General features: G+C 42.5%; 1 protein-coding gene across 1 annotated transcript in view; it reads left to right on the top strand.

The window, feature by feature from the left end:
* Nucleotides 1–26,156, top strand: part of MERTK (MER proto-oncogene, tyrosine kinase) — a 133,624-nt gene that overhangs the window by 54,870 nt on the left and 52,598 nt on the right. The window contains exons 5-7 of the mRNA XM_021925202.2: nt 13,049–13,135; nt 15,958–16,073; nt 22,928–23,111. Coding sequence (XP_021780894.2) covers nt 13,049–13,135; nt 15,958–16,073; nt 22,928–23,111 — 387 coding nt within the window. The remainder of the gene's footprint in view (nt 1–13,048; nt 13,136–15,957; nt 16,074–22,927; nt 23,112–26,156) is intronic.

The raw sequence follows: 26,156 nt of genomic DNA, 5'->3' as shown, positions 1-26,156 counted from the left end.
ATATGTACTTAAGGTATACAGTGTCATGTTTTGAAATACATAGTGAACTGATTATTACAACCAAGCTAATTAATATAGCTATCTTTTCACATAGTTACCATTTGTGGCAGCGGGGTGGGGGTGGGGTGGGGTGGGGTTGGGGGGTGGGGAGGGAGGCTGTGGGGGAGGGAGTGTAGGAGGATGAGAACACCTAAGATCTACCCTCCTAGCAAATTTCCAGTATACTGTGCAATTTTGTTAACTATGCTGTACGTTAGATCTCTATGCTGTACGTTAGATCTCTAGAACTTATTCATCCTACGGATTGAAATTTTCTACCTTTTGACCAACATCTCCCCAGTCCTCACCCTCCTCTACCCACCCTTTTTAACTACGGTTCTATTCTTTGTTTCTGTGAGTTTAACTATTTTAGATTGCACATGTAAGCGAGATCATGCCATTGTTTTTCTTTTCTTTGTCTGATTTATTCACTTAGCATAATGTCTTCCAGTTCCATTCATGTTGTCGTAAATGCCAGGATTTTCTTTTTTGTACAGGCTGAATAGTATTCCCATATATATCTATATACCATAATTTTTTAATCCATTTATCTGTTTATGCACACTTACATTGTTTCCATGTCTAAGCTATTGTGAATGATGCTGCAATGAACATGGGACCACAGATACCTCTTTGAGATCCTCATACCATATACCCAGCATGGGAATTGATGAATCATATGGTGATTGATGAATCGTATTTTTAGTTTTCTGAGGAACCTACAAACTGTTTTCCTTAATGGCTGTGCCAATTTACATTTTCACCAACAGTGTACAGCCAATCAGAAGGCATTAATGTAGCACTTATGTACTAATAAACAGCATATTTGATTTTATTTCCCAATTGTTTACTATTAGTAAATAGAAACTAGATTTTCATATGTTTTACAAAAATAGGGACAAAATCTGTCCATCTCTGTTTATAACTTTTCTGTATATTTTCTCAGAAATTAGAAGTGTGTTTGTGCGACAAGATCTGCAAATTTTTTTTTTTTTTTTTTTTTTGGAGACGGAGTCTTGCTCTGTCACCCGGGCTGGAGTGCAGTGGCCAGATCTCAGCTCACTGCAAGCTCCGCCTCCCAGGTTTTCGCCATTCTCCTGCCTCAGCCTCCCGTATAGCTGGGACTACAGGCGCCCGCCACCTCGCCCAGCTAGGTTTTTTTTGTATTTTTTAGTAGAGACGGGGTTTCACCGTGTTAGCCAGGATGGTCTCGATCTCCTGACCTCGTGATCCGCCCATCTCGGCCTCCCAAAGTGCTGGGATTACAGGCTTGAGCCACTGCGCCCGGCCTTTGCAAATTATTTTAATACCCAAGGCTGTAGTTAGTCTTAGCTTGGAGATCTGATTTATTTCTAAAAGGTCAGTTCTACCCTCACAATGGCCACCTGTTTTGCATTTCAAGTTCTTTACAATTTAATTTTACTTTTTAAAAGTTTAAGCTTTTTTTTTTTTTTTTTCCTTTGGTAGAGAAGATTTGGGCTCACATTTTTTTCCAGGGTGTTACATGAAAATTCTCGAGATGGACTACTAGATTTAGCTGGAATCAATCCGACAGTGTTCAAATCATCAGCATCCTTTAAAAGAGTCATTGGAATTCCACGATGATCTGAAAAGTTTAGGAGACAGACCCAGACAGCAGGAAAGCCTAATCCAATCATCCTTAAAAATCTGAACAGTCAGAATAGAACTGTAGCATACAGCCTGTTGGTCACAGGAGCAAGAACTATTTGTTCATTTGCATCTCACCAAATTCTTACATGCACCGATCCAACAAATGAGCCAAAACTTAGGCTCCAAAAATGTTCATTTTGGTCTTCTAAAACTCAAAGGCTATCCAGGGTAGATACCTGTCTGAGTTTGTCCAGCTGACCAGTGCACGGGGTGGTGGTACCGAGTGTGGCGCTTTCCCACTGTACACACTCGTGGAATCCACAGTACCACGTGCCGTCAGGGCAATGGCTCCACACGAATCTTCTCTGTTATTGTTCCAGTTTTAGTGTATGTGCTGCCAAAGCGAGCACCATCAGGATTTCTTTAGGAGGGATATCTGAATGGGAGTTGAAGGGAAAAGTGAGCATATTTTAAATTTTAATACACTCTAATCTCCCTCCAAAAAGATCTTGCAAGTTGGCGATCTTTTTAGTAGAATATGGTAATATGGGCCGGGTGCGGTGGCTCAAGCCTATAATCCCAGCACTTTGGGAGGCCGAGACGGGCGGATCACGAGGTCAGGAGATCGAGACCATCCTGGCTAACACGGTGAAACCCCGTCTCTACTAAAAAATACTAAAAACTAGCCGGGCGTGGTGGCGGGCGCCTGTAGTCCCAGCTACTCAGGAGGCTGAGGCAGGAGAATGGCGTGAACCCGGGAGGTGGAGCTTGCAGTGAGCTGAGATCCGGCCACTGCACTCCAGCCTGGGCGGCAGAGCGAGACTCCGTCTCAAAAAAAAAAAAAAAAAAGAATATGGTAATATGTGCCCTATATCACATACACACAGTATTCAGTTTTGACTTTTTGTCAGTCTGATGGCAAATACTCTATCTGTCAGAATATCTGATTTACGCCTCCACCTGTTTCCATGAGACCAGGGGGCCTCTGGAAGGCAGGAACTGAAGGTTTTTTTGGCCACATATTCAGGGGTCTGGTTCAGTGCCTGGAATGTGGTAGTTGTAGAAGTGCCCAGTAGGAGAGCACCTGCGGCAACATTCATCAGAAGGTGCTTCCGAATGTGGGTGCGCATGATGACTTCACTCTCCATCAGGGGCCATCGGGTACCAAAAACTGAACCACGATAGTGGAAATCCTCACTAACACTTCACCAGCTTTTCTAGAGTTTTCAGAGTAGCGACAAATGTGTCTGTAAATGAAGAACTCTTACTTACACTGCTGAGTTGAAATTCTAGTTTCTAAATGAATACGCAGTATACTGCACTGCTCAGGCAGTTTTCCTATTTGTGAAGGGTTTGGAAAGTGGGGCTGCTGACTTTATTTTTCTTAGTGACAGTATTTATTAAATGCCTATTTGATAGTGAAGATGGTCTAACTGGTGCTATACAGTGAAATGAAGGTCTGGAGGAGTAATCATATATTCAAGCCAGAAACCTGAAACTTCCCCAGATTCTTCTCTTGCCCATCCAACAATCATCACCAAGACTTGTACACTGTTCTCTCTCTCTTTTTTTTTTTTTTTTTTTTGAGACGGAGTCTCGCTCTGTCGCCCAGGCTGGAGTGCAGTGGCCAGATCTCAGCTCACTACAAGCTCCACCTCCCGGGTTTACGCCATTCTCCTGCCTCAGCCTCCCGAGTAGCTGGGACTACAGGCGCCCGCCACCTCGCCCGGCTGGTTTTTTGTACTTTTTAGTAGAGACGGGGTTTCACCGGGTTAGCCAGGATGGTCTCGATCTCCTGACCTCGTGATCCACCCGTCTCGGCCTCCCAAAGTGCTGGGATTACAGGCTTGAGCCACCGCGCCCGGCCTCTCTTTTTTTTTTTTAAGATGGAGTTTTGCTCTGTCACTCAGGCTGCAGTGCAATGGCGTGATCTGTGCTCACTGCAACCTCCGCCTCCCGGATTCAAGCGATTCTCCTGCCTCAGCCTCTCAAGCAGCTGGGATTACAGGCATCCACCATCATGCCCAGCTCATTTTTGTATTTTTGTAGAGATGGGGTTTCACCCTGTTGGCCAGGCTAGTCTTTAACTCCTGAACTCAGGTGATCCACCCACCTTGGCCTCCCAAAGTGCTGGGACTACAGGCGTGAACCACTGTGCCCGGCCCTGTACATTGTTTTCAAATGTCAGTTGTGCTGCACTTCCACCACTATGGCCTTAATTCAGGCTTTCCTGGTTCATCGCCAGGACTGTTGCTGTCACCTCTTACCTATGGTCCCAGCTTTCTTGTTCTCATCGCACTACCCCACCACCATAGTGAGTGATGCTCCACTTGTGATTAAAGAGGTTCTCCTAAAATACAGAGCTTCTCGTTCCTGGCATGACTCCCCACTACGTGCAGGTTAAAATCTACCATTTTACCCTGAAGTCTGAGACCCACTGGGGCTTCAGCCCAACTTTCCCAGGATCTCTGCCTGCCTCACCTGCAAAGGCACCTGCTTGTGAGGCCTGATGAGCTTTCTGCAGGCCTATGAGTGCACTGTGCCTTCTTGCCAAGCTGCCTTCTCATTGTCTGTCAAACCCCCGTTCACCTGACACACAGATCATGGTTCTCCTCTGAAAACCTTCCTGGTCACCCCCTTGTCTGTGTATTCACAAGGCCTCTTCCCCATTGCATTGAAGCACAAACCCTCTATCTATTTGTCAGGCCTCCAAGAAGACTTACTAATCAGGTGATTATTATGTATGATTTATTGGTTAGGTTAGCCCCATCACCCAGCACAGCACCTGGCACGTAAGAACTATGTGAATGAATGAATGAACTAATGAACAAACAAATTAATTACAAATAGTCCCTGAGTTTTAGGTCCTATCACTGGGACAAAGGGACATCATGATAATGAAGTAACTTGTATTTATAAAATTATTTTTACATTTAAGTTCTTCTCTCTTTTCTCATTTATATCTCCAGCCAGTCCTGTGAAATTAATAGAACAGGATCTTTCATGTCCATTCTGTAGACCCAAAGGGCTAAAATAAGTCCGGGGAGGAAGGGCGTGGGGCCCAGGCTGCTGAATGTGGGGATTGTGCTGGGCTCACAGGATTACTCTCAAGTCAGCTAGTTGCTGACTGTTCCCTTGTGTCTGCATTTTGTAATGTTACAAAAGAACTATGTAAAAACTTATTTTTAATTAAATATATTTTTAATTTTGAGGAAGCTTTAGTTTGATACCTGAGTCCCTCCCAGTAATTCACGTGTGAGGAGGTGGGTGCTGAGGTCAGCTTTTGGGGGCTTTGTGCTGAGCAGCCGCCCCTGACATGCTGATGTAAATAAAGCAGTGAGTGTTGGCAGGGAGACGCCATTCTGTCTGAAATTGACCTCTAAGTAAACTTTGCCGACCCCTTTTACTGAGGGAATGCTAATTGGTTTAAATAGCTGATTGTTTGGACTGCTTTGAGCAAGCATTGTTTATGAATGGGAAGGTCGTATGCCTTTTCTCTCGATACAAGTTTTTATTTTTCCTCTGTGTTGTATGAGCTTTCTTTAAGGAACATGAGCAAAGAAGTAATTTGTCTAAAGGATGTTATTCTGAGTGAACAAAGCCAATCTCAAAGGTTGTGTGCTGTATGATTCCATTTAGATAACATTCTCAAAAGGACAAAATTTTGGTAATGGAGAACATATCAGAACAATTTCAGGGGTTAGGTTTGGGGATAGGATGTTCCTTTAAGGGGTAGAATGAGGGAGCTTCTTTTTGGTGATGGAACAGTTGTGTAGCCACAAATCTGTACCTGTCATAAAATTTCATAAACCTATACACTCATTCTTCCCCCCAAAATAAAACAAAGCAGAAACTGGTAAAATCTTAGTGAGGCCTGTATTTTAGTTAATACTATTGTACCAAAGTCACTTTCCTGTTTTGATCATTATGCCATGGTTACGTAAGATCTTATCATTGGGTAAAGCTGGGTGAAGGGTGCACAGTAACTCTGCTATTTTTGCAACTTCTTGTAAGTCTAAAGTTATTTCAAAATAAAAAGTTTCTTTTTTAAAGAATTTTTATCATGGGCAAAACCAAATCTCAAAATAAAGAGCAGAACTGCGCTTCATGGTGTTCAATGGTGGAGTGCTTTATAAGTTAGCAGATAAGAGCTCCAGCTCTGGCATATATTTTTAAATTTTTTATATTTTGTTTTTATTTTTATATACAATAAGTTACTAACTCATTGCCAATTTTGACCTGCCTTTCTGTTAACAGTGGTGGGCTTGCGTTGATCTTTCAGGCTTTTCTTTTTAAAAAAATACTCATTTTATATTTAAATCCACATCTAGGAAACAGCTAAGCTAGCTTTTGTTTTAGTTAGTTGGATGTAATTATTACTATCCTTGTAATAACAGAAAGAGTAATAATAACTAGAATTTATACAAATTAGTTCATAATGCCCACAGTACTTTCTGTAAAGAATTACTTTGAATCACATAGCAAGCTGTGATAATTAGGCAGTTTTGTTGTTGTCTTGCTTTGTCACCCAGGCTGATATGCAGTGGCGCCATCTCTACTCATTGTAACCTCGAAACTCCTGCACTCAAGCAAATCCTCCCACCTCAGCATCCCAAGTAGCTAGGACTACAGGGATAAACAGCTTTTTTCAAATTTTTTGTGGAGACAGGATCTCACTATGTTGCTCAGGCTAGTGAGGCATTTTTTAATACCCATCTTACGTATTAGAAAAACGTTTGGAACTATTAAGAGACCAGTCTTCTTAAGGTCTATTCTCCATATGGCAGCTGGAGCAATCCTGATACAAGTCAGATCGTATCAGCTCTCTGCTCAGAGCTCTGGGTTTGCCACCCAACAAGAGAAACAGGCAAAGGCGTCTCCCACATGTTCCCTCTGCCTAGAACCTCCCCAGGCCCCCAAGTATCAAGTTGGCCCCTTTCCTCACCCCAACTCTTTCCTCAGAGGCCATTTCTCAAGGAACCACCTCTGATGCCCCCCACCCATCATTTAAAATTACAGCTTGCTTCCCCACCCATCCTGACCCTCTGATGGTCTTCTATTTTTCCATAGTACTTATCACCTTCTAATACATCATACATCTTACTTTTTTTATCAAGGTTATTATATATTGCCCATTTCCCTCCCTGAAAATGTGAGCTCTGTAAGGGAGGGGATCTTTGTTTTATTCGTGGATATATCCAAAGTTTCTGGAAAAAATGTCTGGCTTGTAGTAAATACTCAGTAAATATTTGTCAAGTGGATGAATGCAGAGCAGATAGAGAGGTCCAAGTTAAGAAGCTACCTCACTTACGCAGCATGATCTTCCATTTGTTGCTTCCTTTGGTAGAAAGATGGATACAAGGGAAAAAAAAAAAAAAAAGAAAGCAGGGACAGAATTGTTTATCTAGTTAATTTGCAGGATTGCTTAATTGAGAACTCAAAGAACTGGCTCAACTGTGCTCTTAAGAGTTGCTCCCTCAGCAATCCGATTGTCCTTCCCTCAAGGGAACATTCTGTTACTGAATGTTCCTTAAAAATATGTTTCAGAGCTGTGTCATAAATATCTTTTCTCAAACCAGCAGACGACCAAGCAAGAGGGGCGTGAACCATCATAATGGAGTTGGGTGAAAAGGAGAAATTACTATAAGGGGGACGACCTACCCACTAGAAGAGGAGCTGGCTCAGGAGATTGTGGGGGTTCCAGTGCCCGGGACCATTCAGGATAGAGTGGGTGGTGGGGTGGAGACTTAAGGAGGTGGATGCTTTTTCTCCCTGGAAAGTCACAAGGGTTTGGGGCTATAAAATGTCAAGGTCTATTCCAGTCTGGTAGTTATTGTTTATCCACAGAGAGAACTGGCGAGTGAGAGGGAGCTGTCTTCTCCTAGTATATTCTCATTGCTATAGTCAATCAAGGCTTATAAATGAGTGTCTAGCTGGGAAGCCAGTGCCGTTAAGCCATGAAAGTTTAACAGAAAAAATTAAGCAAAGAAGACTATATTTGGCCTAAGTGCCGTCTAGTTTTGGAGAAAGTTACCTTTGGTTTGAACCAGTTTCCTCTTCTCTCTGCCGGCATATGGGCGCTAACCACCTGACCTTGTAAACTGTTTTAATACATTGTGTGGTTACTGCCAGGCAATTCAGACTTGGTGTAGGTGTCTTGTGCTAGGACATTTGCTATAGATTGTTTTTTTGACCTTGTGTGCACTATGAAAAGAAGCACACAGGAGAAATGACTGTCCATTTGACCTGAAGTCATGTTCTGTGATAATGTTTCCCTTTCAGCGTTGATAAGCCTGATAGGAATGAAGACCACTGGGCCTGAATTCTGCTACTACAGGATCCTATTATAGGATCTATAACTGGATAATGGATCTCAGTGAAATAAACCTCCTGTTTACCATAGGGCTGGCTCTTCCCCTTATGACAAGTTTGCAATGTGATTTTGTAGTTTATATTCAAGGGTTTCCTAAGAATTTTTAAGAATAATTGAAGTCAGATGACTAATTTTAACCTGCAGATGTCTCCTCCAATATATAAAAAGGATAAGTTAGTAACTTCCTGTGTCTTCTGATTGAGCCAAAGTCAGTTTTTCTAAATATAAGCCAGGTTTTGCAAGTTCATGCAGCCTTGTGGATGAAATGGGCATCTCACTTGGGAGCTTAGGATCTGGAAGGTTAAAAGTGATGCCAAGGCTTGAAAATCAGTGTCAGAGGCCTCACCATGAAACAGTGATCAGCAGAGCACAGACCCCTTAGAGGGATCAGTGTCTCTTCATCTTCATCCTGTGTTTATCTTCTTTCTTAAAATCAATGCTTGACAAAGTGCCCAAAGTCCAGATACTTCGCCAGTTCTCCCTTTCCACCTCCTGTTTTCCTTTCATCTCTTCCTTACATTACAAAAGAAAAAAGACTTCTCTCACCTGTCTAGAATCACCACTATGAGGCATCAGTTCTCAATGCTTTGGTCTCAAGATCCTTGTGTGTGTGTGTGTGTGTGTGTGTGTGTGTGTGTGTGCGCGCGCGCGTGTGTGTGCCTCACTCTGTCGCCCAGGCTGGACTGCTCTCTGCAGCCTCAACCTCCTAGGCTCAGGTGATTCAGCCATCTCAACCTCCCAAGTAACTGGGACTACAGGCGCATGTCACAACACTCAGCTAGTTTCTGTATTTTTTGTAGAGATGGGGTTTCTCCATGTTGCCCCAGGCTGGGGCAACTTCTGGACTGTAACTCTCGAACTTCTGGACTCAAGTGAGCCTCCTGCCTCAGCCTCCTAAAGTGCTGGGATTACAGGAGCGAGCCACTGTGCTTAGCCTCAAGATCCTTTTACGGTCATAAATTATCAAGAACCAGAGTTCTTGTTTATGTGGGTCATATCTATCTGTATTTACTGAATTAGAAATTAAAACGGAAAACTTTTAAAACACAAAAATACACAAGTATACATTTCATTGGCCAATACATCTATGCTATGGCATCATCATGTACCGTATAGCCTCTGGAAAATTCTTTTGGAAAATTCCATCATACATTCCTGAGATAATGAGAATTAAAAGAGCAAGTAATACATTATTATTATTATGAAAATAGTTTTGACTCTGAGGACTACTGAAAGGGTCTCTGGAATCCCCAGAAATCTCTTTGACCACATTTTGAGAATGGCTGCTGGGTGCATTGTCTTGGGGTTAAGAAATTTCCAAACTGTCACATAGACAGAAAATCCCAAATTTTGGTAGGGGGTGGTGGCTCACGCCTGTAATCCCAGCACTATGGGAGGCTGAGGCGGGCAGATCATCTGAGGTCAGGAGTTCAAGACCAGCCTGGCCAACATGGTGAAAACCTGTCTCCACTAAAAATACAAAAATTAGTCGGGCATGGTGGTGCGTGCCTGTAATCCCAGCTACTTGGGAGACCAAGGCAGGAGAATCGCTTGAACCTGAGAGGCGGAGGTTGCAGTGAGCCGAGATCATGCCATTGCACTCCAGCCTGGGTGACAGAGCAAATCTCAATCTCAAAAAAAAAGAAAAGAAAATTCCAAATTTTGTCCAGCGAAGGAGTTGCCCTTCCAATGAAGTTGCACTTATGTTTAAGAATCACTTATATTGTCTTGATCAGTTGCATCCTAATAGTGAGTATAATCAATTCAGAAGAAAATATTTTTGCAGTTTCAAGGTATATGTATATTTTTGTTGCCAATAAGTTCCTGTGGTTTAAGCAAAAACTTTCAAATGCGTGCCATTTCCACTTTCAAATGTGTACCATTAGGATGAAATTCTTGGGGGTGGTGGAAGAGTCATGGAGGAAAACTTCTTGCTGCTGGGGAGCAGTCGTTTCACTGGGTGTTGGTGTCAAGATATTCAAGGTACCTCAAATTACATGCTTTGAAACTGTTTAAATTATGAAAAATTTAAGGATGCAAACTTCAAAATGTGTGAGAGGCCACGTATATTTTTCAAAATTCTCTGGGAGGAATACAAGCACAAGATATAAAGACCCCGAGGCAGAGTATCACAGGGATCCTTTTACAGATGGGGGTGTAATGGGTGTGAGAGAAATATTCCTCCTCAGCGCAGTAAATATTTTCTAATTCACTACACGAACTAGTAGCAGTGTCTTGTCTCACTTGAGAGGAAGTGACCTACCGGGAGTTTGTGTTTCTTAGCACTTTAAATTTTCAAGAGAATTTAATTAAGCAATCCAGCTTAGGATTTTCCTCCAGTCTGAGGGAAGTATTCCTCATCTTGGAAAATTAAGATGCAGTGAAGTGTCTGTCAAATTCTCCGTATAATACAATGTTATTTTTGAAGAAATGAAAGGTTACCACCGAATCATAGGACAGGGATGCATGGGTTTGCTTTTCCCTGAGGGACCCCCGTGTAGTCAGGAAAACGCAGACACTGGCGACACCTTCCACCTAGATGGAAAATATCAAAAACCCACCAGCACTGATTTTCTTTTTTATGCACATTTAACCCCTCAGGAGAAGTACTAATATAAAAGGGATCAGATATGCATCTTTTCTACAGCTTCTCCCAGTCACAGCCCTCTGCCACATAGTGGCCGCTTGACTACAGCCCAGGCACAGTCGAGGCCAGGAACAGCTTTTCTAGGCTGATGCCTGCTGTGCTTCCCTCAGCAGGGTTTTTTCCCTTTCATTCTTCAAATATTTGATTACTCTATTAGTGACAAGCTTTGAGTTTAAAAATATCTGATGGAAAATTTCTTACATATGTAGACAGAAGAAAACAAAATAAGTTTTTCTGCTAAGAAGCAAATGGTGGCATATTTTCAGCAATTTTATGAAGATACTACTGTGTGCCAGATGATGTTTTTGTGTGCCACAGATATAGAAGTTTCCAGATTCAACTAAATAGTATATACTGTATAGTTGTAGTTTTAAAAAATAACCATTCAGGCCGGGTGCCGTGGCTCACACCTGTAATCCTAGCATTTTGGGAGGCCAAGGCAGGCAGATTACCTGAGGTTGGGAGTTCAAGACCAGCCTGGACAACACAGTGAAACCCTGTCTCTACTAAAAATGCAAAATTAGCTGGGCGTGGTGCTGCATGCCTGTAATCCCAGCTACTCGGGAGGCTGAGGCAGGAGAATCACTTGAACTCAGGAGGTGGAGGTTGCAGTGAGCTGGGATTGCGCCATTGCACTCCAGCCTGGGTGACGACAGAGTGAGTCTCAATCTAAAAAAAAAAAAAAAAAAAAAAAATCAAATTTTAGGATTGTTTTAAACTTATAGAAAAACATTGGGGATAATACAGTGATTTCTCATAAACCCCACCCCCACTTTCCCCTATTGTTAGCATTTTACATTAGTGTGGTGCATCTGCTACAATTGATGAACCAATACGGATACCTCATCATTAACTAAGGTCCATACTTTAGTGATATTTCCTTAGCTTTTTACCTCCTGTCCTTTTTCTGTCCCAGGATCTCATCAAGGACGCCACATTGCATTTAGTCATCTATGTCTTATTAGGCTCCTCTTGGCTGTGACAATTTCTCAAACTTTCCTTGTTTTTAATGGCCTTGACAGGTTTTAGGTCTTACTGGTCAGGTGTTTTGTAGAATGTCCAACAATGTAGAACTGACTGGCATTTTTTTTATGATTAGCCTGGGGTTTTTTTTGTCCTCGGGAGGAAGACCATAGAGGTGAAGTGACATTTTCATCACCTGTTACCAGAGTACATTCTGTCAACATGATATACCACTTGATCATCTGGCTCAGGTAGTTTGTCAGTTTCTCCACTCAAAAGTTTTCTTTCTTTTTTTTTTTTTTGCTTTTTCCATAATGTACTTGTTGGAAGGAGTCACTGTATGCCGCCCATTAAGGAGTGGGGAGTTATGCTCCACCTCTTTGAGGGCAGAATATCCAATAAACTATTTGGAATTATTCTGCAAGAAGATTTGTCTATTCTCTCCAGTTTATCTAATTATTTACCGATATCAGTAGGGACTCCTGGATATTTTTTTCTTCTTTGGGTTATAATCCAAAGCTACTTTATTTTCTTGCTCAAATTGTTCTAGCTTTGGCCATTGGGAACTCTTTGAGTTAGCTCCTGTGTCTCTTTGACATGCTGCATCATTGTCTCTCTCTCTCTCCGTGTGTGTGTGTGTGTGTGTGTGTGTGTTGTGTGTTGTGTTTGTTTTACATTTTACTCCAGACTCATATATTTCCTGCCCCAATCTGAGAATCAGCCATTTCTCCAAGAGCCCTGGTTCCATTTATTGGAGAATGGCATTAGAAAACAAGATCTGGGTAACTTGTCTTCCTATTTAAAATTAATAAATCAATTTTTAAAAGATGTCTTCAAGCCTATGAAATGAGAATTTTTCATTTAGCACTAGTGTCTTCTCTTCGATTAGTTATAACGCCTTGCATTTATGTAATACATCCTTGTGAATTGACCAGTTTTTACTATTAAAAAATGATTCATTGCAACACATCTTCTGAGATTTTTAAGCCGTGGCTTTTATTTTGCTATTTCTGGTATTCTAAAACATGCATAGCATAGTGGCACTGTATGTACTCGGGGGGGTAGGCAGCCTATCCTATCAAGCGAGCCTCAGAACCCACTTTCCTTAATATTGGGGCCAGCGATTTGCAGTAAAAGTCGAAATGATCGTGTTTTATTACCTAATGTCTCATTTATTCAGGATCTGAATAAATGAAAGCAGCTGCCTTTTGGGCCCGTGGCTGCCTTGCTCTTGGTGCCTTGGGTTTAATCCCAGGTTTGTTTCTCCATAGCTAGCACACCTTTTAAATTAACTTTACCCTAATGCCCAAAAGCCACTAACCAAGAAATAACATAATGCAAAGACAACCATAGAATTGTGGTGAACAGCAGCCTGTTTCTCTGCTGCTGGTCTCATGAGTCTCCTTCCATTCCAGGCCTGACGGAGATGGCGGTCTTCAGTTGTGAGGCCCACAATGACAAAGGGCTGACCGTATCCAAGGGAGTGCAGATCAACATCAAAGGTAAGCAGCAAGACTAGGTTCCCCATGCATGTTCTGGGAGCTGGTGAGGACGCAGCATGAGCTTGCAGCCGGCTGCCTGGGTGTGGGTCCTGGCTTTCTCACCGATGTTCTTTGTGACCTTGGACAACTCACTTCTCCTCTTTGGTGTCAGTGTTGTCCTCTGAAAAGTGGAGATAATTACAGAACCTACCTGTTGTTGAGGCTTATTGATTGAATACAAGTAAAATTACTCAGAAGTGCCTGGCATATAGGTCTTTGATAAACATTCACTCATTCAGCTCTGCTTACTCCAAGAAGAAAATAAGCTACAATGTTTTCTCTTTCTTAGTTCCTGTTTTCACTTTTCCAAACTCTTCCACCCTGAACTACTCATTAACCCTTGAAGAGGCCTGGGGATGGGGCTGGCTTGGGGCATGATCTAGGAAATGGACCCTGTCCTTCCCAGGTCAGCAAGGCCTGACATGACTCAGGGAGACAGAGGAAAAGCAGGGAGCAGATCACTCTTTGGAGCCCAATGCTCCTATCCCTCTTCCTCCTAAACTCCCTCTTCCTCTTGGTTCCTCTGAGCTAGGATTTCACTAGGCTGAGCTTGCTTGGCAGTGAGTTATGATGATAGAATTAAAAGCATACATTTGAAGGCCTCCAGGCTAGTGGAGACATTTTAGTCCAATCTACCTTATTCTCCTTCTGTGTGATCAAAGGTATTAACCTTGAAATTTGAAAGAAAAGAAAAACCTACAAGTAGATACTACCTTTTTATCTCGTATTAAATCATCCTCCTTAGTGTGTCATAGAAATTCCAGCAAATTTTATGTTTTACTATTTGATCTTAGTTTAAATATTGAGACGTAATTATTTGGCTCATGTTCCTTTCCTCTTGTCCTTAGGGAAGCAGTGCAAGGAAAAAGCAGAACTTGTTTAATAATGAATTAAAGGTTGGGTACATACAGAAGGAGAATTCAAAATTACAAAAGAAATTATGCTCAAAAAAGATGCTAATTTTAGTTTCAGCAAATCAACCGGACAAAGGCTATGAAAGGGAATATCCTAAAAGTTCACTGGGATAAAAAAATAACCAAACTAAAAGTTATTACTGAAGGAAGTGTATAACTTCCTTCCTTCATCACAATTCCCATTATTACGATTTCCAAAAGACATGTTGGGAATGTCAAAAATTCATGAGTGGGTGTGAGTTTATAAAGACTTTTTCATAAAGTATAAACTTCTTAAAATTTAAAAATATATAAAATGAAAAGCACTTCTTCAATTTTATGCTTCAGAATCTCTGCTAAGATTTTGTTCTATTAGATCATTCTCCAAACTTCTGTTTTTGGCTTTCTTTTATTGTAAAATTTATATCAAAGCTACTAAGACTCTTCTTCTAATGTATAATTACTATGGTATATGTGGTCAACTTTTGGTCTGGAAAGGCAGATGCTTTAGGGCAGTTCCACAAATAATCTGCAGAGGAAAGTGAGTCAAACCTTACTCTTCCCCATTCCCAATGCTGTGCGTCTACTAGCAAAACCCAAACTCCTCAATGTGGCCCCCAGGGCACGCTTGATATGGTCTTAACACACCTTCCTCCTTCTCTCCTGCTTATTCCATCATCACCTTCATCCTCACCACACACCCCCCCGCCCCCCGCCCCGGGCCTCATCCACAGCTCCCTGCATTTATTCCTCACCACAGCTCCATGCAGCGGTGCTGTTACTCTCCCCATTTATAGAAGAGAGAACTGTGTGTAGTTGTAGACAGGGCGTGTAGCTGTGCCTGGGGCCATACAGTAGGACAGGGGGTAGACCAGACTTACAGTCCCTGCTGGTGTTCCCACCGTCTACTTGCTGCCCTTGGTAATAGGCCTCCAGTGTCCTGTTGAGGGACACAAGCTCCAGGGTCAGGCAGACCAGAGTTCAAGTCCCCGTTGTATGACTTACAACCTATCTGTGACCTTTGCCAAGTTTTTAACTTCTCTCATCCTGTTTCCTTATCTGTGAATGGGGCTTGTAAGACTAGCTCTCTAATAGGATTCTAGGAATGATAAAAGAAAGCCCTCAAAGTGTCTGGCACATAGTAAGCACACGAAATGTTAGCCTTCATTTTTAATTATGAGTGTAATTATTATTATGAATTAAATTCAGCACACAGCAATAAGATTCCCCAAATTTAAGATCCTTCTTGGATTCTAATTGAAATAGCTACCCTTCACCCACCTGTAGCCAAGGGTGTAGCACACCCTTTCCAGACACGCACCTCCTCCCTTCCCCCAGCAGATGCAGTTGGCTCTCTTGATTGAACCGACTCTTAGTGTTTTCTCAGCCTGGAAAGCTTCTCCCCCTACACATGCACACATACACATGCACACATACACATGCACACATACCCATGCACACTTATGTGTGCACACACCCTCCTGTGGCACCCCTCTCTTCTGGTGACAGGGCGCTCCTATTCTTGGTTAACGTGGGTCTCCTATACCAGGCCGTGTGCTCCATGAGGGCAGAGCTATGACTGTGTCTCTCTTTAGTGCACTAGTGCCCAGCCAGGTACACACAGTAGGGTCCATGAACATGTACTCCGTAAAGGACATGAGTATTCCACATCTTTTCCAGTTCAAAGGCCGCCTCATTTCATCAGTGGGTCTGCGTTCCACTTCTTTGGCCCTTCACTGGAAGACTTATCCGCAGGCTGGTACAATTATCCTCAGGCATAGGGAGGCTCCTCTTGAAAACATAATTCCATTTATTAATGCATTTGTTTGGTAGCTGTAGCCTCTCATTATCTTTAATTGTGTTTGTGTGTGTGTGTTTTGTTTTATGCAGCAATTCCCTCCCCACCAACTGAAGTCAGCATCCATAACAGCACTGCACACAGCATTCTGATCTCTTGGGTCCCTGGTTTTGATGGATACTCCCCGTTCAGGAATTGCAGCGTTCAGGTAAAGCTCCGTGGTGAAGGGGGAAGTAGCTGTTTGGCGCTCTCTGTGGGTCTAAGGATTTTTCTTCCTTCCAAGGATGGACACGGAGGGCATTTCTCCATCTCTGTACAGAGTCCCCTGAACTCCCTGCTTCAATGTCCAGCATGCATGCACCATTCCATGTCCATGCTTTGCCCATGACACTGTGTCCTTCCTGTGCAGGTTTCAGGGCCCAACCGGAAGCAAAATGTGTTTTCAAGGGAGAACATCATGAGGCCAGGGAGAGTCTTTCTTCTTCTTTTGTTTTTTTTTCTTAGACAAAGTTTTGTTCCTGTTGCCCAGGCTGGAGTACAATGGCGTGATCTTGGCTCACCGCAACCTCCACTGGGTTCAAGTGATTCTCCTGCCTCAGCCTCCCGAGTAGCTGAGATTACAGACATGCGCCACCATGCCTGGATAATTTTGTATTTTTAGTAGAGATGGGGTTTTATCATGTTGGTCAAGCTGGTCTTGAACTCCCAGCCTCAGGTGATCCGCTCTCCTCAGCCTCCCAAAGTGCTAGGATTACAGACAGACATGAGCCACCTTGCCCAGTCAAGATCAGGGAGAGTTCATTTTTAAGGTCCCAATGCTTATGACACATGCTTATGACCAGGAGTTGAGGAAGCCAGCCACTCCCCAGTGTGGCTCCTCCTGGGCTGGTGGCCATGAAGGACAGAAGGGCCAGCACAAGATAGATCGTCTGTGCTATTGAGTGTAGCACCTTAGCCAGTGTCACCTGGGGATCCTGGGCATTACAGGCCTTGTGGAGTCTTCAGACATTTTTCACTGCTGCCTAGAATGGGTATGAAACAGTGCCATTACCTGTCCTAAAATGATACCTTGCCCATGATGTAAGCTCTGCTCTTGAGTGTTCACTTCATAAAAATGAGAATGGTGGCAGTAACACAACGGTTTACTAAGGGACCACAATGGCCCAGGGGCTTTGCAAACATTATCTTACTTAAAACACACCAGCACTGCAGGCTCAGAGTACTCACACAGCCTGTGAGTGGCAGAACCAGAACTCAAGCCCAGGAAGCTCCAATGCCTACAGCAGCGCTCAGAACCATCAGCTCTTCCATTTGGGAGCAGGTTACCGAACATGCAGGAATTATCCACTAAAAGTATGAATGCCTGGTACTTAATCATACAGTAGGGTCAGGAATTAGTTTACTAAATATCTGGTCTCATTAGTTAAAAATATGTTAACTTGACACAGGCCAACTCAGCTCAAAGAATTTTGTGTTGACAACTAGATGTTTTTACTTGGTAGTCAAATTATTTTCTCTGTTCTTACCGCCTCCAACTCTTATCTAACAGCTGTTCCTTCCCTGAACAGGAAAAGCCTGTATTATCCCTAAAATAGCCTCCACCCTCACCCACCGCCTCCAGCCTTTCTTAATTCTTACTCAGTTTTTTTTTTTTGTAAGCCTCCCAAGCACTGGTAAGTGTTAGGAATTCTTATTGCATCTACAGTTCCTCACCAGGAATGGCCTTTTTTGTGATTGATTTTTTTAACACCTTTTTTTGAGATACAGTTTACTTTTTTTAAAAAAAATTTGAGACGTAGTCTCACTCTGTTGCCCAGGCTGGAGTGCAGTGGCACAATCTCGGCTCACTGCAACCTCTGCTTCCTGGGTTCAAGCAATTCTCCTGCCTCACCCTCCCCAGTAGCTGGGACTACCGGCCAGTGCCACCACACCCACCTAATTTTTGTACATTTAGTAGAGATGGGGTTTCACCATGTTGACCAGGCTGGTCTTGAACTCCTGACCTCAAGTGATCCACCAGCCTCGGCCTCCCAAAGTGCTGGGATTACAGGTGTGAGCCACCATGCCCAGCTGAGATATATTTTATATACCATAATATTCACCCATTATTTAAAATGTACAATTTAACGGTGTTTAGTATATTCAAGAGTTGTGCAGCCATTACCACTGTCTAATTGTGTCTGTATCTAATTTGTCTGTAGTTTTCTTGTGGTAGCTTTTTCTGGTTTTGGCATCAGTGTAATATTGACCTTCTAGAATAAGTGTGAAAGTCCTCCTCCTCCTCCTCCCCCTCCCCCTCCTCCCCCTCCCCCTCCTCCCACCTTCCCCTCCTCCCCCCTCCTCCTCCTCCTCCTCCTCCTCCTTCTTTTCTTGGAAGAGTTTGTGAAAGATTGATGTTAAATCTTCTTTAAATATTTAATAAAATTTATTCTCTTTGTGGAAAGTTTTTTCAATACTAGCTCAATCTTTTTACTTGATATACATCTATTCAGATTTTCTATTACTTCTTGAGTGAGCTTTGGTAGTTTCTATGTTATAGGAATTTGAACATTTTATCTTAGTTATCTAATTTATTGGTATGCAATATAGTACATAGTATTCCGTTATAACCTTTTTTATTCTTTGAGGTTAGTAATAAGATCTCCTGTTTCACTCCAGCTTTTAGTAATTTGTTTTCCCTCTTATTTTTCTTAGTCAGTCCAGCTAAAAGTTTGTCAAGTTTATTGATCTTTTTGAATAACCAACTTTTGATTTTGTAAATTTTTTCTATTTTCTATTATCTATTTTATTCATTTCTGCCTTAATTTTTGTTTCTTTTTTTTCTGTTTGGTTTAGTTTGCTTTTTCTAGTTTTGTAAGGTAGAGGTTAGGTTATTGATTGTGTTCTTTTATTTAAAAAAAATAGGCATTTACATTCTACATTTCCCTGTAAGCACTGTTTTAGCTGCATCCCATAAGGTTTTGTTGTTGTTGTTGTTGTTGTTGTTGTTTGAGACGGAGTCTCGCTCTGTCGCCCAGGCTGGAGTGCAGTGGCCGGATCTCAGCTCACTGCAAGCTCCACCTCCCGGGTTCACGCCATTCTCCTGCCTCAGCCTCCCGAGTAGCTGGGACTACAGGCGCCCGCCACCTCGCCCGGCTAGTTTTTTGTATTTTTTAGTAGAGACGGGGTTTCACCGTGTTAGCCAGGATGGTCTTGATCTTGTGACCTCGTGATCCACGTGATCCGCCCGTCTCGGCCTCCCAAAGTGCTGGGATTACAGGCTTGAGCCACCGTGCCCGGCCTGTTGTTGTTGTTAATTTCAAGTTTTCTGTCATTTTCCTTGTGAATTTTTTTTGTACTCTTGATTATTTAGAAGTGTGTATTTAAATTGTCACCTAATTATGAATTTCCCAAATTTTCTTCCCTTACTGATTTCTAATGTTATTCTACTGTGTTTGCAGAATATACTTCATATGACTGTGATCCTTTTAAATTTCTTAAGGCTTGTTTTATGACCTAAGTCCTATCCTGGAGAAAGTTTTGTGTGCGCCTGAGAAGAATGTACATTCGGCTGTTGTTGGAGGAAGTGTTTTGTGCATGTTGTTCAGGTCTCGTTGGTTTAGAGTCTTTGGTCTTCTGTTGCCTTGCTGATATTCTGTCTCGTGGTTCCATCTGTTATTGAAAGTGGGGAATTGAGATCTCAACTCTTATTTTGAATTGTCTATTTCTCCCTTCCATTCTATCAGTTTTTGCTTCATGTTATTTTGGGGCTCTGTTTTTAGAAATATCCAGGCCTCTTTCCCTAGAGGTAGACATTTATTTATTTATTTGTTTGTTTGTTTGTTTGAGACAGAGTTTCGCTCTTGTTGCCCAGGCTGGAGTGCAATGGCGCGATCTCGACTCACTGCCACCTCCGCCTCCCGGGTTCAAGCAATTCTCCTGCTTCAGCCTCCTGAGTAGCTGGGACTACAGGCACCTGCCACCACGCCCGGCTAACTTTGTGCTTTTAGTGGAGATGTAGTTTCATTATGTTGACCAGGCTGAGGTAGACATTTATATAACAGGGACATAACTGAAGCATGGGCCAGCCCTTTTTAAAACTGTTGCCAAAGCGCTGTGTTGTTTGAAGAGCCTGAGAGGACATGAAACACGAGGATGGTGAGCTTCAGGGAGAGTCTCAGGAAGAGTACCACCCCACCTTGAGACAGCAGGTCTCAGGGTGACGTGAGGTGGGCAGGATGGTTGAAAAGTCTGAAAACACCAGGTCACCCCTGCTGATGGAAGATGATCACACACAAGCTTTACCTGCTCTCTCTCTGCCATGGTTTTGGGTATTCCTGGTACAGATGGAAAAGCATCCTGAGACGGCCAAATTCCAGTCCTTTCTTGCCCATCTTGGATTCTGTGGTGCTGGATATGGTGATTCTGTTCTTGTCCCCCTTGGCTAGCTGAGCCTCCGTTCATCCTTTCTCTTTTCCATCTCTGGTAGGCTTTCCAGATTTGGCAAATAAGAATACGGAACACCCAGTTAAACTACACGAATAATCTCGTGACATACCTACCTATACTGAACAGTTACTTGTTGTTTCTTTGAAATTCAAGTTTAACGAGGTGTCCTTTATATTCTCTGGCAGTCCTACTGGGGTTAATCGGCACAAGCTCTAAAAGTTATCTTTTCTATTCTGTCATTAACAGTGTATTCCCATTTTTTGAAGGGACCAAGTATGGCTTTGTAAAATTATAATTTTAAACTCTGACTCGGGACCAAATGAATGTTTTGGATGAGATTCAGATCCATGCGCTAGCAGGACACACCCTCTCACTTCCTTTGGTCCTGATCTTAGCTCTTTTCTTCACCCATTTTTGGGCCACACACTCCATTTCTATTTTGAGCTCTCCCACGTACTTCTTGCCACTTCATGCGCTCTTTTTCCCTGAGGACCCACTGACTGAGAAGGGCTATTATAGAAACCCTGTTTTCCTCTAGGAACGTGCTCTCAGAGAGCGTCCCTGTGCCTGGAAATGCTCCCCACGTGTCTCCGGAAGTGGGGCGGGGAGGAGAGCCAAAGGTTTCCTCCACCTTCGCTTTGGTGGCTGGTCACCAGGAAGTAGGTGCACACTCTAAAGTGAAACAAACAAAAAGTGATGTCTGCCAACAGCCACCACCAAGACAAGCGTCCGGGTTCTTGTTTCTCCTCTGGTGGCTCCTCAGGTCAAATGATACCTTCTTGTCTCCCACGGGGTCTGAGTCAGAGGAGAAACTCAGCCCCTACACCATACTCCTGCTATCCGCCAGGGGATTTGGAATTCCAGAATGTTTATTTCTGGTTCATTGACCTAAGATTCAAACACACATAGCCTGAAATTATAGTACTGTATATCCACAGCCCAGAACTGCAAGCCCGTTATTAACAGCAATACATTTTGTGGCCTGAGGATTTTTCCCAAATTGCTCTCAGTTGCTTGTTTTACCCGATATCATTTTGTCTGTTCTGATTTTATAAGTGCCACATATTATAGAAATTTTGAAAAAGCATGTAGTGGAAAACAAAATCCCATACTCTCCCTTATCCCCATACCCAGACAGGAGGTATGCAAGGAAAGAGATGGAAGTTTCACCCAGGACTAGATTTGTGCTGGGAATCGCCCTCTCTTGCCTGTGCATACAGAGATTTGGAGAGGGATGTGGAGAGACTAGTGGAGTTATGGAGGGAAAGATAGGCAGTATGTTTAAAGGAGATTTGGAGAAAAGTTTGCTGGAGGAGGGGCAAATGACCCTTTCCTATATCTCCCCATCAAAAAAAAAGAAAAAAAAGCCAAGAATCTAGATTTCCTGTGTGTGCTTCTGGAATTGAATTTCTGTTGGGGTCGAAGGGGTTAAGAATAAAGGCCACACTAAAATTAGCCTCAGGATGGGTGCATTGGCTCATGCCTGTAATCCTAGCACTTTGGGAGGCCAAGGCAGGCAGATCCCTTAAATCAGGAGTTCAAAACCAGCCTGACCAACATGGTGAAACCCTGTCTCTACTTTAAAAAAAAAAAAAAAAAAAGCCAGGCATGGTGGCAGGCACCTGTGATCCCAGCTACTCTGGAGGCTGAGGTGGGAGAATCACTTGAACCTGGGAGACGGAGGTTGCAGTGAGCTGAGATCGCACCATTGCACTCCAGCCTGGGCAACAGATTGAGACTCCATCTCAAGAAAAGTAATAATAATAACAATAAAATAAAATAAAATAAAGTTAGCCTCAAGGCAAGAGCAGCGTTCCTCAGGTTACATAATAAAAAGAAAGATTAAGAAACACTGGGCGTGGTGGCTCACGACTGTAATCCCAGCACTTTGGAAGGCCAAAGGCGGGCGGATCACCTGAGGTCAGCAGTTCAAGACCAGCCTGGCCAACATGGTGAAACCCTATCTCTACTAAAAATACAAAATTAGCTGCGCGTGGTGGCACACTCCTGTAATTCCAGCTACTCAGGAGGCTGAGGCAGGAATCTTGAGTGCTTGAATCCTGAATGCTTGAGTCCAGGACGTGGAGGTTGCAGTGAGCTGACATCAGTCACTGCACTCCAGCCTGGGCAACGAGAGCGAAGTTCCATCTCAAAAAAAAAAAGAAAGAAAGAAACCCATCCTCTAAAAGCAGAATTTGGGAAATATTTCCTTTAAAAGGCAAAATATTAAATATTTCAGGGTTTGTCAGCACATATTATATCTGTTATCTCTGTTGCATATTCCGTGAAGCAGCTGAAAGAAGTCAAGAATCGAAGAAGTTCTAAGAGAGGAGAGGTTTTATTTTATAGTATAATATGAATTCTAATCATCATAATTATTTGCTCCATTACCTGCCACAGTGAGAACTGTTTATTGTTATTTTAGGTGTTTTCCTCAGGTGTTCAGTTATTGTCCGAGTGGCATGAGTAACACACAGTGATGCTGGCAGGAAAATGTGTGTGTGCCCAGAAAGGAAGCAGGTCCTTCCCCTCAGCATAGAGGAAGGGCCACGTGCACCAAATACACGCATGCCCCGTGCCTGACATTCCCACCTCCTTACTAACGCCCGGTCCTCGTGTTTACTCTTCGTTTAGGTCAAGGAAGTTGATCCACTGAGTAATGGCTCAGTCATGATTTTTAACACCTCTGCCTCACCACATATGTATCAAATCAAGCAGCTGCAAGCCCTGGCTAATTACAGCATTGGCGTTTCCTGCATGAATGAAATAGGCTGGTCTGCAGTGAGCCCTTGGATTCTAGCCAGCACGACTGAAGGAGGTAATTCCTGGGGTTCAGAATGTATATTGCCCCCAATGGCATGTGATTCAACAAACCCTTCCCAGTGCCCTGACTGAGAGTTGAAACTTTGCTTTGTTTGGACTTTGTCTCTGGAGGAGAAAATTATTGAGGAGACTGATGAAAATGGCAAAGATATTTCCTCCATACTTTAAAAGCATTTAGTGACAACACACCGTGTTATGTATAGGTAATCTTTTCTTGTACATAGAAGAAGATAATAGCAGCACACTTTAAAACATGCTGTCTCACAACACAACAATCAATACATGTTACCAACACAATAGTCAATACAGAAGCCTTCGGTGACCCCAACATATGTGAGGATTTCTCTCCACCAGCAAGCAGTCAGCTCTGCAGCGGAGACCAGCTGAGTGTCCTCCAGTTCCAGTCTGACGCTACATGGAGATAGCTTCAGATCCCACAGGTTGAGGGCTCGATCCCTAGGCCTCCCCTCCCTCCCGTCCCCGACCCCAGCCTTTAGATGCCAATCACAAATCTTGACCTCTGGAACTTCTGACTGACCAAGTGTTTCCCATGACCTCAGCTTTGTGTCCCATTAATTTGCTGGAACGGTTCACAGACCTCAGGGAAGTACTTACATTTACCAGTTTATCATAAAGGATATCACAAAGGATACAAATGAAGAGATGTGGAGGATGAGGTATAGAGGGAAAGGGCGTGGAGCTTCCATGTCCTCCCTGGGCGCACCACCCTCCAGGAACCTCCACGTGTTCAGTTACCTGGAAGCTCTCTGAACCCTGTTGTCTTGCTTTTTTGGTGGAAGTTTCATGATGTCAGCATTCCTTCCTCCAGGTTATGGGTCAGGACTCCCTTGATAATAAGGGTCTTGTGACCCACAGTCAGAAAGATGGGGAGGATTAGAGTCCTGCATCGAGGCACGTGAAAGGAGGGCAGGAAGAACTCAGAGAGATTGTTTCCTGAGGCCTGCCCCTGAGGCGTAAAGCCCCCAACATCACAGCAAAAGATTGTAACCAGGGCTATGGGAGTTGTAAGCCAGAGACCATGACAAAAACCTGTGTGCGTGTGTGTGTGTGTGTGTGTAGGTTATTATATATGTGTACATATACACACATATATACATATAAAATAACCCACAAGTCCATTAAGATGTAATGGAATCACTTAAATGGATAGGTTTAATTGCATCATATTTTCTATTTGTTCTATCTGTAATTTGTTCTCCTTTTCTTCTTTTTCTTCATTTAAAAATATTTTTATATTTTTAATACTAATATTTTTATGATTCTTTTTTTTATTCTTTGTTTGGCTTATTAGCCATAGCTTTTTTTCTGTTCTTTTAATGGTTGCTTTAGGATTCACAGTATACATATTTAACTTATCACAGTGTACCTTCGATTTATACCACTTCACATATATTCCATTTTCTCCTTCAGATGTTTTTGGCTGTTGTCAAAGAGTTTGCTTTAATGTGTCTTAAAAACCATTGCTACACTGTTGTTATTTTTGTTCAGTCACTAATCTTTTACAGAGAGATTTACATAACCAGGAAAAACACATGTTTATGCCTATGGTTACCATTTCTAGTGGTCTTCCTTTTTTGGTCTTTATATTTTATCTGGCATCATTCTCCTTCTTCCTGAAGAACTTTTTAAAAAATCATTTCTTGTAGTGTGTATCTGCTGGTGTGGTATTCAGCTCCTGTAGTCTGGGGAAAAATATTTATTTTACCTTTGAAGTGTTCTTATTTTTAGCCTTCATTTTTGAAAAGTATTTTTATGAGGTAGAGAACTGTAGGTTCACAGTTTTAGTTTAGTTTTTGTTTTTGTTTTTGTTTTTTACTTTCAGTACATTAAAAGAAGTTGCTCCACTATCTTCTTGCTTGCATTGTTTCCCCACAAGAAATCTGTGGTCATCCTAACTTTGTTCCTCTGTATGTAATGTGTCTTTTGTCCCTATTTTCGCCCTCATCACTGATTTTGAGCAATTTAATTGTGACATACTTTGGTGTAATTTTATTTATATTCCTTGTGTTTGGAGTTCATTGAACTTCTGGGGTCTCTGTATTTGTTGTTTACATCAAATTTGGAAAAAGTTTGGCCATTACTTCTTTACATTTTTTTCCTGTTTCCACCTATCTTCTTTTGTAAGGACTACAGTTACATATATATTACATCATTTGAAGTTGTCCCATAACTCACTGATGATCTATTACTGCTTTCCCCTTCTTTTCTGTCTAATTTTATTTTGGCTAGTTTCTATTGCTATATCTTCAATTTCACTCATCTTTTTTGGTGCAGTATCTAATCTGACATTAGTCCTATCCAGTTTATACTTCATCTCATACACTGTAATTTTTATCTCTTTTTTGCATTTTTCTGTGTCTAACTTTTGGACCATCCAGAATGCACTTATAATTACTTTTCTTTTCTTTTTTTTTTCTTTCTTATCTTCCTTTTTTGAGACAGAGTCTCATTCAGTCACACAGGCTGGAGTGCAGTGCCAGTCAGCTCACTGCAGTCTTGATCTGCTGGCTTAAGCAATTCTCCTACCTTCGCCTTCACCTTCTGCGTAGCTGGTACTACAGGCGCATGCCACCAGACCCAACTAATTTTTGTTTTTGTTTTTGTGTGTGTGTGTGTGTTTTGGGTATTTTTTGTTTTTTGTTGTTTTTGTTGTTGTTGTTGTTGTTTGTTTCTTTGTTTGTTTTGAGACGGAGTTTCACTCTTGTTGCCCAGGCTGGAGTGCAATGGTGCAATCTCGGCTCATCGCAACATCTGCCTCCCGGGTTCAAGCAATTCTCATGCCTCAGCCTCCCGAGCAGCTGGGATTACAGGCATGCACCAGCACGCCCAGCTAATTTTGTATTTTTAGTAGAGATGGGGTTTTCTCCATGTTAGTCAGGCTGGTCTTGAACTCCTGACCTCAGTTGATCCGCCTGCCTTGGCCTCCCAAAGTGCTGGGATTACAGGCATGAGCCACCATACCTGGCGTGTTTTTTGTTTGTTTGCTTGTAGAAACAGGGTCTCACTATTTTGCCCAGGC

This window comes from Papio anubis, chromosome 14 (assembly GCF_008728515.1).
Source record: "Papio anubis isolate 15944 chromosome 14, Panubis1.0, whole genome shotgun sequence".
NCBI classification, from domain to species: domain Eukaryota; kingdom Metazoa; phylum Chordata; class Mammalia; order Primates; family Cercopithecidae; genus Papio; species Papio anubis.
Note: the sequence above shows the minus strand (reverse complement) of the source record. Positions and strands in the feature narration are given on the sequence as shown.